The sequence below is a fragment of the Rhipicephalus sanguineus genome, unplaced genomic scaffold (assembly GCF_013339695.2).
Source record: "Rhipicephalus sanguineus isolate Rsan-2018 unplaced genomic scaffold, BIME_Rsan_1.4 Seq176, whole genome shotgun sequence".
Classification (NCBI taxonomy): Eukaryota; Metazoa; Arthropoda; class Arachnida; order Ixodida; family Ixodidae; genus Rhipicephalus; species Rhipicephalus sanguineus.
In genome coordinates this window covers 1-16,604 of record NW_023614687.1, presented here as the reverse complement: position 1 = coordinate 16,604, position 16,604 = coordinate 1, and the positions used below count along the sequence as shown (strand labels likewise).

The 16,604-nt window shown below is 44.4% G+C and overlaps 1 protein-coding gene across 1 annotated transcript; it reads right to left on the bottom strand.

Annotated features, from left to right (window-relative positions):
* Positions 1–217: 217 nt before the first annotated feature.
* LOC119376651 (cuticle protein 64-like) lies at positions 218–3,327 on the bottom strand. The gene is made up of 4 exons (XM_037646407.2): positions 3,208–3,327; positions 1,981–2,209; positions 900–1,075; positions 218–310 (listed from the first exon to the last, which is right to left on the bottom strand). Exons 1-3 carry the CDS (start codon positions 3,217–3,219, stop codon positions 918–920), a joined length of 399 nt encoding a protein of 132 aa, XP_037502335.1. The 5' UTR covers positions 3,220–3,327; the 3' UTR covers positions 218–310; positions 900–917.
* Positions 3,328–16,604: the final 13,277 nt, after the last annotated feature.

The window sequence follows — 16,604 nt, the reverse complement described above, 5'->3', positions numbered from 1 at the left end:
TTTGTCTGTGCCGAACGCACTTTTTCTGTACTTTGTAAACTTACATTGAGACACTACAATGAGCAGAGAGCACTTACAGACGGCTTTGTGAGAAGTCATCTGTGCTAACTTTGGTCTCCATAAGCACACAGATAAGGAACATATAAAACAAAAAAAAAAAAAAAAACGATGCGCGCAGCCAGCATGATTTGTAAGAAAAATAGTAATTCAAGAGAGCTCTGTAAATAAATAAAGTTGTTTATTTTTGAGGTCCCACTTGTTGCGCGACATGGCTTTTTTGCCTGCTCCGTTGGCTCGGTGAAGCATTCTCCTGAAAAGGAAGACGAATGTTGTGAGTGAAATTGTTCTAGGGAACCGAGTCGCTAAACGTTGCTGAATTTATTGTCGATATATTCGGGCACTGTCTAAAATTTTATATGAGATTGCACACTTGTAACCTTATATAAAAGTTCTATTTCGGCGTTCAACATTCAGAAGGTGCGACCCACTGACTGCAATAGCCAGGTAGCCTGAACGTGAGGGTCATTGCATTCTGCTTCTTTACATAGTTGCGAATTTCACCCTGGGTCGTGTGTAGCCTAATGCCATTGTGGTACGCATTACCTGGCGCTAATTTTAGCGGCGCCCAAAGACGCAAATCCTGTTACTTAATCATCTATGCAGATAAAGCCCTGTTAAGGTACATTAAAAAAATCTGTTTTCTCGATTTGTTGATAGAAGCTTTTGAGTGCGCTATTTAAGGAGGTCAATACTTAGTTAACGCGAAGGCATCGTTTATCATGTGTTAGACTTAACTAGCCTTCAACAGCTTTTTTAAACGTGGCATCACAACCCTTCATAATACAATGGCAAGTTAAATAGCTGGGTCGACAAACTAACCTGTGCCCAAACATAATCACCTGATAATTACTGCTGATTCAACCATGATATCCGTATCCATGACCATAGCCAAATCCGTGGCCATAGCCGAGGCCTACAGCCTTCACGACGCCACCATGACCAAGACCACCATAGCCATAGCCAAGACCGTGTCCGTAGCCGAGACCATAGCCGTGTCCATAGCCGACAGCCACAGCTGAAATTTGTGAAAATAGACGTCAGCAATCGCCAACCGGTGTCAATTATTGTTGGGACAAAAAATATTCGCTAGAATAATTGATGCAATAATAATCAGAGAATGCTTTTCTTCGAGCGTGCAAATGTAAAAGTAGTGTAATTAAACAAATGTGCAAGAAGAAAGCTCGCAGACTGCGTTACTTATGGAGCACGAATCCACACCACTCCGTAGCTGAATTTTTGTTTCGCCCATGAAGTCTTAAGGGCTTCATACATGTTCCCGGTGATGCCGTATTTTATGTGCTCTTCGTCACTATTGCTTGCTTTAAGGACCACGTTGTGCCAATCCAAGAGTTGAAGTCGTCGTTATAATCTAATAACATGACGCATATTCATCGTCAGTGCCATTATCATCAGCCGGAAGGCCTCTCCTATTGACCTCCAACCCAACACATCCTTGGAGAGCATAGACAAGTCTGCAAGTTTTAGACAAGATGCTGAATATTTCATGGTCCATGTCCAAGAAAAAATTGCACATTATTCAGGAAGGAGGCCAACAACTATGCATTCACATTTCCGCGTAGGGACTGATAGCGGAAATGTAAAAGACGGTCCTTCAGAGCAGACACCTAAATCTATTTAACCTTAGTTTTGATAATTTCCTGCCACGGGGTGCTAACCTCATGAAAAATTATACTCACGCAACATATGAAGATTCAACAATTTCATTCGTGAAGTTTAATCACAACACTACTTTTTACGTAACTAAGCTCGGACGTAACATGAAAGGTTACTGAATATCATGGACGAAAACACTAAAAAAACTTAGAAAATAGACGACAGAAATGTTATAACGCTTCGTCTATAATTAAAACCAGCGTGCCCCCCCCCCCCCAAAAAAAATACAGGAATGCTGCAGCTCACCGCGGGCAGGAGCGACGTGGGCAGTCTTGGTGACTGTGGTAATGGCGAAGGGTCCGTGACCGTATCCATGGCCGCCGTATCCGTAGCCGCCATAGCCGTAGCCGTGACCGTATCCAAGACCATAGCCGCCGTAGCCGTGGCCGTAGCCGTGGCCGTAGCCAACAGCCACTGGAGCTGCGACATACCCACCAAGGGCGACGGCAACGAGGCCGAAGAAGGCGACGAGTGTCTGCGAAAATAGGTTGGAATTAGCAGCGAACCTAATGAATTATTTACTCGTTTGTAATTACGATAATTGATTGTTCCGGTAGTATACCATTCTAGTGTACCCTGTTACGGGCATTTTTACTTTCTAACATTGGGAGAAGAACTGTCCTTCAACTGCACAGGAAGATAGGATGCAACGGGTAATGTAGCAGACAATTCAAATGCATAAAACCAGTTTAAGGATATCAGCCATGTGGTGCATACAGCTAGTCATGGTTTTTGAATTTTAGCCCTTTAAAAATTCAATATATCAACCTTCAAATATAAATATACATCCTCATTTATTGTCGGTAACGGTTTCCATACCGCACTGACCAAGTTCACTTCATCCCTGCTATTAACTTTTTAGATTAAATGCCTAATGAACAATAATAGTTCACGCGAGTTATTTTACATTCGATGTCCTTAACCTGATTAGTTTTCTGGCAGAACTGTCAAGTGATAATAAACGTGCAGTGATTTGCGCTCAGATTTTTTTTCGTCGAATTGCGCGAAAATTTAGTTGAAACCAATGCTGCTTTTTAATAAATATAAAATTTCATAGGCACTACATTTTATGATACAGAAGGGTTTCAGCAACCCTTCCCTAAAGATGTAGAGCAATGCTCCCTAGCTTTAACGTCACGGTAAGTTCCTCATTGAATTCTGATTTTCTGCAGTGATACTATAGAGCTAATGGAAGCCATAAATTCTGTTGCGGTATACTATAAAGAATTAGACATTGTGTTGCTAAGCTTGAATACGCGAGTGCAATTTCAGTCAGCGGCGGTCGCTTTTCGATGAGGTGCAAGAACAATCATGCATTCAAATCTAGGCGCATTTTACAGAAGTGGTGCAAATCTTTCGGGGAGTTATGGGTGCCTCATATTCGTGCCGTTATTGCGGCGCGCAAAGCGACAGCACGATATTGAAAACGTTTTAATTATAGGCTCAAAGCACAGGTAATATCGCAGAACTCACGAGCGTGTTCATGGTTGCGGTTAACGTTGACGGTTGCGTACAAGTCCGGCCGCAGCCAAGCGCGCCGTCTTTTATACGCACACTGTAGGGCGTGGCCCCCGTACTGGGGCAGAAAGCGCGTGCCCAATGGTCGCTGCCGCAGCTCGCCGTTCTCAGAAAGGGAGAGCGAATGCTGACAACTTCAAGAGGGTGGGTGACCCGAAGGCGGCAACCGGCGCCGCAATACAACGCCGGCTTGTTGGTAGATACCTTGTGATACTGCGTGGCGTCATTACGACACCAGGAAGACGCATTTTCCGGTACTTTTCTTGAGCCCTCGTCGGCACGCGCTACAGTAGCATTCCACAAAGGAGAACAAAGCTGACACGAGTGCCAGTTCCGGCGCTGTGGGGACACACGTAAAAATGCATCCATGTAGGATGCAGCAGTTGCACCGCTAAAGGTTGCCGTTGGGTAGATTTGGAAGGCAGCCGGAGCTGAAGCTAAAAGTAGCCGGAGTAGCATGACTTCGAATGAGTAGTGCATAAAACATGGAGGCAAAAGAAAGAGATGTAGACAGGACAAGTGCTAAACTTTAAACCATGTTTAGTTGGGAACATAGAGGAATATATACTAACCAAAATCACAAAGATCTCACACATCATGCTCATACAATGACAGTTATAAAAAACGCTTTACACTATAAAGAAAAAAACATGGTTGATCCCTCTGTCATAGGAATCGTAATAACACGAAAATAAAACGTGTCCTTGCAGAAGTAGTTGAATGTTTGTAATACATTTAGATGAGAGAGTTTCCACAATGTATATAGATGTCTAGCAGCTATCCGCCTCGTGCGCTGCTGCTTTCAGTGGTACTGGTGGCGCCACCAACGGCGGACGGTGGCGATAGGTGGATCTGCGCGGCTCAGAGAAGCCGTGGGTAAAGCGCCTGTTACTCTCCGTTTTTCTATTCATGTTTCATTCTGGTTTGATATTTGTACTGCCGACGCTGCTCCACTAGACAACCATGCCGTCTGTTACGTCCATTGTTCTATATTATTTGTTTTAAAATGACAGGCCCGTTTTTTTATGCGTGCGCGCGATGCACTGCGTACGTTTCTTACGTGCATGTGTCCAAGTTGTTTGCGTGATCTGTTAACACAGATGAAATAAAAATTGTTGCAGTACAAAACAGCATTCTTGTTTTATTGAACACCTCAAACAGTAAAATAACAATGACTATTACGGCTGTATGCCTGCTTAAGAAACGCACAAAAGACACGCGATTTTATCTTCGCCCAACACTCGTAGCACTCAACTAGGCCAAGAAAACCAAAATCTAACTTGCTGAACGTTTTAACAGCCGTCACACAGCTGCATAATAATGCGTGAAAGTACTGTAGCAAATGACCAACAAACATTCACACAGCGTTTTTTTTTTTTGTTCACAGACCGTATTAACATATGAGGAAGTTCTAACTGCATTGCAATCACATATTTCGGAATATCTAATCACTTTCACCATTGAAGCCACAATCCTCTAACACATGCGCTTTAAATTGAGCATGGCATTATTGAGACTTATATAGGAAATGCGCACGCGTGGCATTACTCAGATTTATATAGGAAATGCGCACGCGTGCAATGTATCTCGTATGCTAGATTCTCCTTTGGTACGTGCAGCTCAAAATAAAATGCGATTCTAGAAGTAATGTTCGTGGAGTAGCGAGCATATAGCAGAACAACTACTTACAGCATCACTTACCTTTGCCAAAACGGTATTCCAATTGCAATTCAATATTAACCGACGCAACAACGATAACAAGACGCTTGTTGCACACAGGCGTACCAGGTTGACGCTCGAGGCCAAGCGCGGTATTTTAAGTGTAGCACAATCGTGCGCGTACAGTACGCTAGAATATTCTGGCACAATGTCGTCAAGCTTGCAGTCACTTCAGCGGTTCCCACGATATAGCACCAGTTGACGTCCTCGCGTCATCAAACTTCTACGACGCCGAGAACTACGCACACAGCTGACTTGGAAAAACGCGGTCTTGCAGGAGGCCATCTTGTCCCGCAACCAACGGACAAAAGTACACAACTGAGGCGTCTGAAACATTGCCGTTGATGAGATGGCAGCTGAACGAAATCAGGGCTCGTCGTCCGACGTGTGGTCACCGCCTTAACACAATATTAACGTTGCAACGTTCAAGGAAGACGCGACGAAAGCGACGCGCCCAGCCGGTCTTGTCGGGTACGCTACAGCACAGTGCACAGCGCGCGCTCTCACGGCCACCGAAAGAAATAAAAGAAAGTGGAGAGAGGAGTTAGCTTGGAGCATGGCCAGTCGGTGGAAGCAAGAGGACGTGTTGCGTCGTCGGTGTGGCGTATTGTCGAGAGATGGCGCTAGTTTGTTTTTGCGCAACGAAATCGCAAACTTGATTCAAAATGCATGGGATCCTATGGGGGGTTGGGAGAGGGCACAACCGCCTTAGCCGAGCGGTGGCGCCACCATACCGATGCACGAGGCGGATAGCGCCTTTTAACGTCGATGCATCCACTTTGATGCTTAGTTATTCATCTCCATCCCGACGACTAACGTACACATTCAATTGCTAACCAACTCTTGTGGTAGCTGTAGTAGTTAACGGTGAAGCGTAATCAGAGAACGAGGTGTGATAGCCAGAAGAGCGTCGCTTATTGGACGCAGAATTTGGTCGCCATCCCGCGGCATGTTAAAGTGTGATTGAACACCGCGGCCGGACTAGACGGAAACGCAAATCGCGTCGCGCCGCCCTTGTAGCCCGGCCGCGATTTTTCTCGGGGGGAGCGTAAGCGGGGAACGCGGTGCTACAGCCAGGTGAGCCAGGCGCGCGTCGCAGAGGTATTTTTCGTTAGGATTAGCGTGATGCTGTGAGCGAGACCGTCACTTTTACGACGCTTGGGCTAACGTCGCCACCTCACGGTGTGTTAAGGCACTGAAAAAATTGCAATTCTATTGGAAACGCGCCGAATGGGACGGACGTTTAGCAACAAGCGTTGCAGGTGCTAATCGCGGAGGCTGCAGTAATGATGAATTACTTTACTTTACCGCTCATAGAGGGCAACACCACCCCGCCGACCGAGAGCACTGTGAGAGGAGACTGTGAGATATAAAAGGCGCGTTTGTAACGCGTCTAGAGTCTGTGACTGTGGCGCAGTGTATAGCGTGCCCGGCATCTGTTCTTGCGGACCGCGCCATCGTGGGTTCGATGCCCGTTGACGGAAATTTTTTCTTTGGCATCTGATGGTGTACATTTTTTCAACGTCATTTCCGTGACGGAAATACGTCACTGAAGTCTTGGTGGACCCCGGCATAAAACACTTTCGTGTTAAAAAAATAACGATCCTACTAAGCAAAGAATCTTGCATGCTTCATTGTATGAGCGTGTACGTTCCCAAATACACATGGTTTGAAGTTTCGTGCTTGATCTGTCTAAGTCTGTTTCTTTTGCCTTCGTTTTCTATGCGCTACTAAGATATTTCAGCTTTAACCAAAAGTAGGCGAATCATCCATATTTATTGTATTACTTTTTCTCGAGCATTGGTAGCGGAATCTTTGCTGAAATTTGCCATGAAGTCCAAGTTTTATACTGAAAAAAAAAAGGGACATGGACGTGTGTCTGTATGGGGAAATCACCCACGCGAAATACGCGACAGGTGCTTTTCGTCCAGGAAATGCGATTGGATGGGGCATGTATGCAAATTTTCTCTCAGGGACTGCTGTAGGCCGAGCTTAAATTTATTCTCGGGTTGTAGCCGGCTATTTATAACAAGTGACGGGTTCCAATAAAACGCTGTTCAAGAGGTGAACAAGCGGACTGTTAGTGTTTCGGGCGACAAAAATAACCTTGAAATGTCTGACATTTCTTTCCGTAAGCCGCATCTTGCACCAGTTGTACATAGCAGCTATATAAATTGGTCATTAGAAGTTCAGTGCGCCTGCATGTTGTTTATGCAGAATTGACAGAGTTCTTGCCAGGGACAGTCATTGGTCATTTACGCTATTGCTCCAACTACACCGGATGTTCAAAGTTAAGCTTTATGGTTTTGTTAAAATTCAGCACTAGGAAGCACGTGAAAACCGCCTTTGCAAATAAGGTATGTATCCAGGGGGACACAAAGTGAGAAAATAATTATCGCTGTCAGCCGACCTGTTAACTCAGACTGAATAATGGACTTTTCAATGAGTGCAGCAAGCGCGCACGTTTGTATTGAAAAGTTGGAGACAGCCGCGTTTCTATGCAGTTGGTTTTCGAAGAATTATTCTAGCATGTATGTGCCCCGAGATATCCCGCTACAAAGCTCAATTGCGGTTTGTATGATTACCCATGCAAGACGGCGAGCATCTGCGCAATGCTCCTCCCTGATGTTTCGAGCAGTCATTGCTAGCTATCGCCAGCCGGCGATAGCAAAAATGTGACGAAAATGTGCCGAGTCGCTAGCAAAAGGGCAACCGTTATCATCTTTGCCTATGCCTTCGACCCGTTGTCAGATTAAACGCCGTACGCATCTGCCGCGGCACATCGGGGAGGAGCTTTGCGCCAGTGCTCACTGTCTTGCATGCGTAATCATGGAAGCCGCTATTAAAATTGGCATCGGGATATCTAGGGGCACAGACATGCTAGAAGAATTCTTCCAAGTGGAACTGTGTGACCGCTTGCTGCACGCGGCTGCCTCCAACTTTTCCACACAAACAGGCCCGCTTGCTGCACTCACTAAAAAGTTCATTATTCAATCTTAGTTATTTGGGCAGCTGACAGCGATAATTACTATCTCACTTTGTGTTCTTCTGGATAGCAAACTTCTCTGCAAAGGTGGTTTTCACGTACCTCCCAGTGCTGAATTTTAAGGGAACCATAGAACTTAATTTGCAACACCCTGCATATTTAACAACGTACCCAAAGTGCGTGATAAAGTACCCTCCTTATTGATTGATTGAATTATGAAATGAATTATAAACATTACAGCGAACAAGTCAACAGGAATCATAAACGTTGAAGCATTTTTCTTTGAAGCTGCAGACCCAGAATTATCAGGAGAGTTATCTTAACAGCAGTCCAGCTCCGTGATTGGCTGTGTGCGAAAAATTATCGCTCTCCGTGAGCGACAATTTGAGATAGATGGAAATAAAGAAATAATAAAATGTTGTGGTTCGAGAGGGAATCCAACCCAGGACTTCTGCGGGGCAAGCAGGCGTTCTAGCTCAAAGCCAAGCTTGTGCTTGAAACTGTTTCGGGAGAAAACTCTATACGAATGTCATGCAGCGGAAGGAGTCTCCTCAACGCGTGTAATATTGTGTGACAGAAGCGTAGAATGGCACCAGGTGTCAATGTTAGTGAATCGCGCAATGAATGGTTGGTTTGAAGGCCCACTAATTACAAAGTGCAAAGGCATAGTTAATCATCATTATCAGCAGCAGCATCAACACATTGTGCGAGTGCGCAGGTGCCCGTGTAGCCTTACGGATGCGTGGTGAATATTCCACCCATTCGCAAAAGGAAGGCTTATGGCGTAGTGGGCACCTCGTAACCGTGCTTGCAGTAGGCATTCGAGGACAGTTTGAAATGGCCAATGTTACGGGCACAGACGTTTATTTTCTGTCGGCATATGGTCAAGGTGCCCACTCAGAAGCGAATCAATGTTAGCGATTGACAAGGCGATACGAATGAGGTTTGTTTACGCTACCGTGTTCTACTCTTGAATGCGAAGCTCAATCGTCCTCCATGATTTCTTTTTTTAACACGAAAGTGTTTTATGCCGGGGTCCACCAAGACTTCAGGGACGTATTTCCGTCACGGAAATGACGCCGAAAAAACGTAGATGATCAGATGGCAAAGAAAAAAAGTTCCGGCAACGGGCATCGAACCCATGACCTCTCGGCCCGCAACAACAGATGCCGGGCGCGCTATCCACTGCGCCACGGTAACAGACTCCAGAGGCTTTACAAACGCGCCTTTTAAATCTACCACTCTCCCGGTCGGCGGGGTGGTGTTGCCCTCTGGGAGCGGCAAAGTAAAGTAACACATCATTACTGTGGCCTCCGCGATTAGTACCTGCAACGCGTTAACGTTCGTCCCATTCGGCGCGTTTTCAATAGAAGTGCAATTTTGTCAATGCCTTAACACACTGCGAGGTGGCGACCTTAACCCAAGCGTCGTAAAAGCGTCGGCCTCGCTCATAGCATCACGCTAATCAAACCAAAAATTGCTTTGCGACGCGCGCCTGCCTCACCTGGCTGTAACACCGCGCTACCCGCCTACGCGCTCGCCCCGAGAAAAATTGCGGCCGGGCTACCGAGGCGGCACGACACGCTTTGCGTTTCCCTCTAGTGCGGCCGTGGTGTTCAATCACATTTCAACATGCCGCGGGATGGCGACCAAGTTCTGCGTCCAATATGCGACGCTCTTCTGGCTATCACAACTCGTTCTCCGATTACGCTTTCACCGTTAACTACTACAGCTACCACAAGGGTTTGTTTAATCATTGAACATTGACGTTAGTCGTCGACATGGAGATGTACCACCAAGCATCAAAGTGGGTGCATCCATGTTAAACGGGGCTATAGCTGCCAGACATCAATATGCATTGTGCAAACTCTCTTATATCAATGTACAGTAAACATTCAGTTACTTCTGTAAGGGCACGTTTTTACTTTCGTGTTTCTCCGATTCCTATGACTGAGGGATCAACCATGTTTTTTTGGTTCTGTCCAATCCACAAGGAGCACGCGCAGCATTAGAACCGCGTCAATATAGATAGCGGGCAGCGTGCGACGCGTGCTAGCCACCTCGCTTTGCGTCAGGGTGCCTCGATGCACATCGCCCGGCGGAGGAGGACGTGCGCGAGCATTTGCGCACTGAAAGAAATGTTTGGAAGCAATGTATGTTATCTCAAAATAATGAGAAAGATGGCTCTAAACGAGTCAAAATAGAAGCTTAAAGTAGCCATGTCGCCAAAGTGAAATTTTCGTCCCCTGACGGGGTCGCAATGTAGCCACCAACGGCAGCTCTGTACGCGGTGGAGAAAAATCGCCGGAAAATGTGCGACATTTCCTTGACATTTCACGGAATAAATCAGAGTTGCCAGTTCCCCTTATAACAAGCGGACGCTGGCTTCTTTTTTCGCCGAGTCATTTGTAGAATTGTCTAGTCGCTTGTCGCGTTTTTGGGCTTATTTGCATTCCTCCAGCAAATGTAGTCATTTTAGTAATCATCACGCTGACCAATAGCGCGTTTGTCGAAGACTTTGTGTAGTGGAGTGTTGAAGTCAAACATACGTTGAGGAAATCAACAAGTGATGTGAATATGCACTGACAAACGTGCATTCAACCGAATCGAGATTACCCTGGATGCAATGTAAAAGTAAATATGTGCTTTCGTTAATAGTTTAGGATATTTTGGCTGTACAGAATGATTAAAGTGGTTTTGTTTCAACTTCCCTTCGTAGTTGAGTGACATGTTTTTTTGTTATAATTCAAAATATCTTCAAGAATGTGAAAGTTCAATAAATATCTGCTTCTTTCGGGCTTCGCGAAAGTCGCACCGCTTTTTGCGGTTTCTTTTGCAATGATAATTTGCTTGTTAGCTCCGTAGCATCTGGCAACTCTGCGGGACACTCTTCTGGGAGCACTATAGGGTGGTTTTTTTTAGACAACACAGATTTTTTTATTTAGCAAAGTCGCAACAGTAAGGCACCTGTGTCTTCGCAAACAAGCTCATCATTGAGACGAGCTATATCATAGCTGTTAAAGTTACATTATAAGACTGAATAGCAAAATTTCATAATTATAATTTTTTCATCAATTCGAGAGCATTTGTTTAAATGAAGAAACATTAGCAGTGACGATTTATGGCGCACTACTTTCCAAAAAATAAACTTAGCGCAGCTTTCACTAAGCCGCGCAATACTGTGTCACAGCAGAGCTGGTGGGCACCAAGTTAGTCCTGGCTTGGCTTTCACTCTCTCGCCTGTCTTTCTTCCCACCCTTGCTATACAACACTATACATGGCTATCCTTGCTCTCTCTTTAACAGTGAAGCTGTTAAGCTTGCCGTAATTTGTGTGGCCTATCAGAAAACTATTATCACCATGAATGGGTTTGTGCCGAAGAAATTGGGCAAATCCCATTACTCTCCACTGGTTCACTAAAAATGAAGAAGCAACAATTAGCCCAAGAAATGGCTATCATCACGGGCATGTGACACAGATTTTGCGCAAATCTCACTACTATCCACTGGTTGTCTAAAAATGAAGAAGCAACAAATAGCCCAAGAAATGACTATCATCATGGGTATGCGACATAGGTTTTGTGAAAATCACACTACTCTCACTGGTTGAATAAAAAAGAAAAAAGCAACAGTTAGCCCAAGAAATGGCTATCACGGGTATGTGACAGATATTTTGTGCAAATCCCACTACTCTCCACTTATTGACTAAAAATGAAGAAGCAACAAATAGCCCAAGAAATGGCTGTCATCACGGGGATGTGACGCAGAAATAGGGCAAATCCCATACTCTCACTGGTTCACTAAAAATATAGAAGCAACAAGATAAACAAGCAACAAGCAATAAAGAAGCAAATAAGAAGCTCCACGTGGAATATGTGCTTAAATATCTCGAAGTGCAACCACATCAGCTTTGCAAAGAACATTTCAGAAATCCAGTGCACATACAGTATTGATGGCGAGGCAGTCAAAAAAGTGCCTGAGGGTAAATATTTAGGAATTCACTTGACAGAATCATTCCATTGGAACAGACAGACAGACCAAATGATCTTAAAGGCTAGTAGAATGTTGTTGTTATTTTATTCGTAGAAACTTTCATTGGCAAACAAAGAGGTGAAAGAAACTCTTTACTTCCTTCATGTAAGGTCTATACTTGAATATGCTTGTGTTATCTGGGACCCGGCTCAAAAGTATCTTGCAAAAACAATAGAAAAAGTTCAAAACCAGGCAGCCCGTTTCGTCAGCAACAACTACGACCCATTCGCTAGTATGTCAGAAATAAAGGCCACATTAGGCTGGGAAACTCTAAAATCTAGAAGACGGAAACTTCGATTAAAACTTCTGCATAGTATATATATATAACCTAACAGGAATTAATAAGTCGGAATACCTACTAGGACCAACATATTATTCCACAAGATGCCAACACTCACATAATATACGAGAATACGCATTCAAAACACTACTTTTGCCAACTCTCTTCTTTTTAAAAACAATTAGAGACTGGAATGAACTTCCCGAAGGTATAGTGAAATTGAGTGACAACAGTGCTTTTTCTCATCATTGTGAAATTGTGACATAAGTATTTCTCTCTTTGTACCTGTTTGTCAGTGCCATAGTGTACTAAAATATTTTTTATTTAATTGTTATATGTTGGTGTTCTTATCGCAGAAGAAATGTTACCAACATATTGACTCCTATGTATACCCCCCTGCAGTAATGCCACTACGGCGTTGCAGGAACTATGTAAAAATGAAGAAGGCAACAATTAGCCCAAGAAATGGCTATCATCACGGGTACGTGCCACAGAAATTGGCAAATCTCACTACTCACCACTGGCCCACTAAAAATGAAGAAGGCAACAATTAGCCCAAGAAATGGTTATCATCACGGGTACTCACCACTGGCCCACTAAAAATGAAGAAGGCAACAATTAGCCCAAGAAATGGCTATCATCACGGGTACGTGCCACAGAAATTGGGCAAATCTCACTACTCACCACTGGCCCACTAAAAATGAAGAAGGCAACAATTAGCCCAAGAAAGGCTATCATCACGGGTACGTGCACAGAAATTGGGCAAATTCACTACTCACCACTGGCCCACTAAAAAATGAAGAAGGCAACAATTAGCCCAAGAAATGGCTATCATGCACGGGTACGTGCCACAGAATTTGGGCAAATCTCACTACTCACCACTGCCCACTGGCCACCTAAAAATGAAGAAGAAGGCAACAATTAGCCCAAGAAATGGCTATCATCACGGGTACGTGCCACAGAAATTGGGCAAATCTCACTACTCACCACTGGCCCACTAAAAATGAAGAAGGCAACAATTAGCCCAAGAAATGGCTATCATCACGGGTACGTGCCACAGAAATTGGGCAAATCTCACTACTCACCACTGGCCCACTAAAAATGAAGAAGGCAACAATTAGCCCAAGAAATGGCTATCATCACGGGTACGTGCCACAGAAATTGGGCAAATCTCACTACTCACCACTGGCCCACTAAAAATGAAGAAGGCAACAATTAGCCCAAGAAATGGTATCATCACGGGTACGTGCCACAGAAATGGGCAAATCTCACTACTCACCACTGGCCCACTAAAAATGAAGAGAAGGCAACAATTAGCCCAAGAAATGGCTATCATCACGGGTACGTGCCACAGAAAATGGGCAAATCTCACTACTCACCACTGGCCCACTAAAAATGAAGAAGCAACAATTAGCCCAAGAAATGGCTATCATCACGGGTACGTGCCACAGAAATTGGGGCAAATCTCACTACTCACCACTGGCCCACTAAAAATGAAGAAGGCAACAATTAGCCCAAGAAATGGCTATCATCACGGGTACGTGCCACAGAAATTGGGCAAATCTCACTACTCACCATTGGCCACTAAAAATGAAGAAGGCAACAATTAGCCCAAGAAATGGCTGTCATCACGGGTACGTGCCACAGAAATTGGGCAAATCTCACTACTCACCACTGGCTCCACTAAAAATGAAGAAGGCAATAATTAGCCCAAGAAATGGCTGTCATCACGGGTACGTGCCACAGAAATTGGGCAAATCTCACTACTCACCACTGGCCCACTAAACATGAAGAAGGCAACAATTAGCCCAAGAAATGGCTATCATCACGGGTATGTGCCACAGAAATTGGGCAAATCTCACTACACACAACTGGTTCTTTAAGAGAGATGGAGAGAAAGCTACAGAAAGAAAGAGAGAGAGAGAGAAAATTGAGATAAATAATGGGAATAAACACATAAAGAGATAGAAAGGCAGAGAACAGGATATAGAAAGAGAGATAAAGAGAAAGAAAGAGAAACACAGAAAGAAGCAGAGAGAGAAAGAGACAGAAAAAGAATAGAAAGATCGAGAGAGAAATAAAGAGAGAGAAAAAAGCAGAGATAAAGAAAGGGAACAAAGAGAACTAAAGACAAAAAGAGCGAGAAAGAGAAAGAAATAGAAAAGAACAGAAACAAATAAATAGAAAGATACTTTTGCCGGGTGGCTGAATCGGGTGACGTGCCGACAAACAGAAAGACAGACCAAAATTTCTGCGTTTAAGTTTAAGACAGACAAAAATTTCTGCCTTAATCATACATCCGGGCTGTGAGAAGAGCGCGAAGCGATGGAAGCCCTACGCCAACGACGACGTGCCCGTAGATCTATGAGAGGGGCTGACCGTCGGTTATGGAGTTTGGACATCCGTGTCGTGACTAACCTAGCTAAAGCCTAGCAACACACACACACACACACACACACACACACACACACACACACGGCACTCACACACACACACACACACGCACGCACGCACGCACACACACACACACACACACACACACACACGCACGCACGCACGCACACACACACACACACACACGCACGCACGCACGCACGCACACCTACACACACCACAGCTGTCATGGAAAAAAGAATTCAGGTCGATATTTATGAACACGTTAAAAAAGTTCTCCATTAAATTTTCTTCCGCTTAAGTCACTACCTTAAAAAATCCCGATGTGCTGGAGACTGCACCGAATGCGAACCTATTAAGTCGTATGATAATGTGCATTTTTTAGTTGGTTAAATTAATATAATAGTAACTAACTATTTCTTATTCTGCAGTCAGTCACGCTGCGTTTCTTCATAAGGACAACTGAATCCCTAGCTCAAAGACCATGAACCAGTTATTTATTTGTTGCAAGTATTGCGTGAGACGAAACATTATTTTGTTCTCTATAAGTTCTCTAAGGGTGCAGCCATGTCCTTCGACATATTGGAGGCCACTGTACACTCAAAAGCTAAGAATTCGTTTGGGGTGTCTTTGAAGGAACTATTGTCTCTGCTTACAAGTGTCTAAAAACGTTGAGTTATTTAAGATTTTGCGGGCTCTCTTCGTAACCATAATGCCCAGAAAAATAGCAAAGCACAACAGTTATCTTGGAAATGTTGGTACACGTGTGTCCCAGCTAACTAAAGCCTACTGGGAAAAGTGGTGAATTTTTATGTCGGGACTTATTATCTGTTTAGCGAAAATTAGGTAACAGAATATTAATTACTTGCTTAATTATCTAAGCTCAAACGTAAAATTCTACGCTCTATTTGAAAGCGTGGGGTCCGATTATTTCTAGCTCTCTATACACTTTTCATGGTTATCTTTTTTCCGCGTTTCAATGGTGTGGCACAAAACGCGAACAGCAGTGCGAACTGAGAGAAAGACAGCAGTGCCCTCTAAAGGGGCTTTATAAAACTAAATTTACCCAGCGGATTTACTTGGCGACCGAGATAAAATGACGAAGCGGAGGTTTAACTGTTGGTTGGTGCTACGAGCAAGCAGTCGCTGTTATGAAAGCTGTGTGCTCACGCTTATAGGACGACAACAATGCGAAGTTCTTCGAAGCATCTTTCGAAAGCCCTGCTATCGGTCGAGCGAGGGGCGCGGGAAGCACGCGCTCAGATCGCCGCTGCTGCGCCGCGAAAGTCCACAACCTTGAAAAGCGCGAAGTCAAAACAAGGGTACTAATCTGGACACTGTCAAATTCCGCCATATTGTCAAATTTCGTAATGGCGGCATTTAAAGCGAATTAGAGAAGCGGTAGTGGCTTTCTGGGCCAATCAAGGTTGACCAACGGCGGAATTTGACAACATGGCGGAATTTGACAGCGTTGAGACTAGCACCACAAGACTAGGAAATAGGTAACGAGCTGGAAACGACTGGACATTATGCTTTCGAAAGTGATGCACGCTTTCGCGTACGAGCTTAGACATTTATACATTTAATAATTAGGGTAATATTTTTTACTACTTTGGCAACTAATTCTAAAAGAAAAATTCGCCATGTTAGCGCAAGACGGTCGCTAAAGAAATCGGCAAGTCCCACGCCTTGCGGGAATCGGTTTCATGCAAAGCAGTCAGCGAGTAGCTGTCCACGCTGCATTTTTGGCTTTTAGCCAAGCGTTAAGAGTTGGATCGACGTATTATTGTAAGTGTAGTAGTTGTGTGCACATCATGGGCTTACCAGGCACGTCGACTACACTGCCGTTTAAAGGGTAACTTATGGTTTGATGTAACGTCAGCACTCACGTTAGAGCAGAGACGTCAGTTTTATCGAAACGAAATGCACGCCACGGTGGGAT

Coding starts and splice junctions, on each gene's coding strand:
- LOC119376651 (XM_037646407.2), bottom strand. Junction 1,076..1,980: donor CCACGTCGCTCCTGCCCGCG/GTGAGCTGCAGC, acceptor CACAAATTTCAG/CTGTGGCTGTCGGCTATGGA.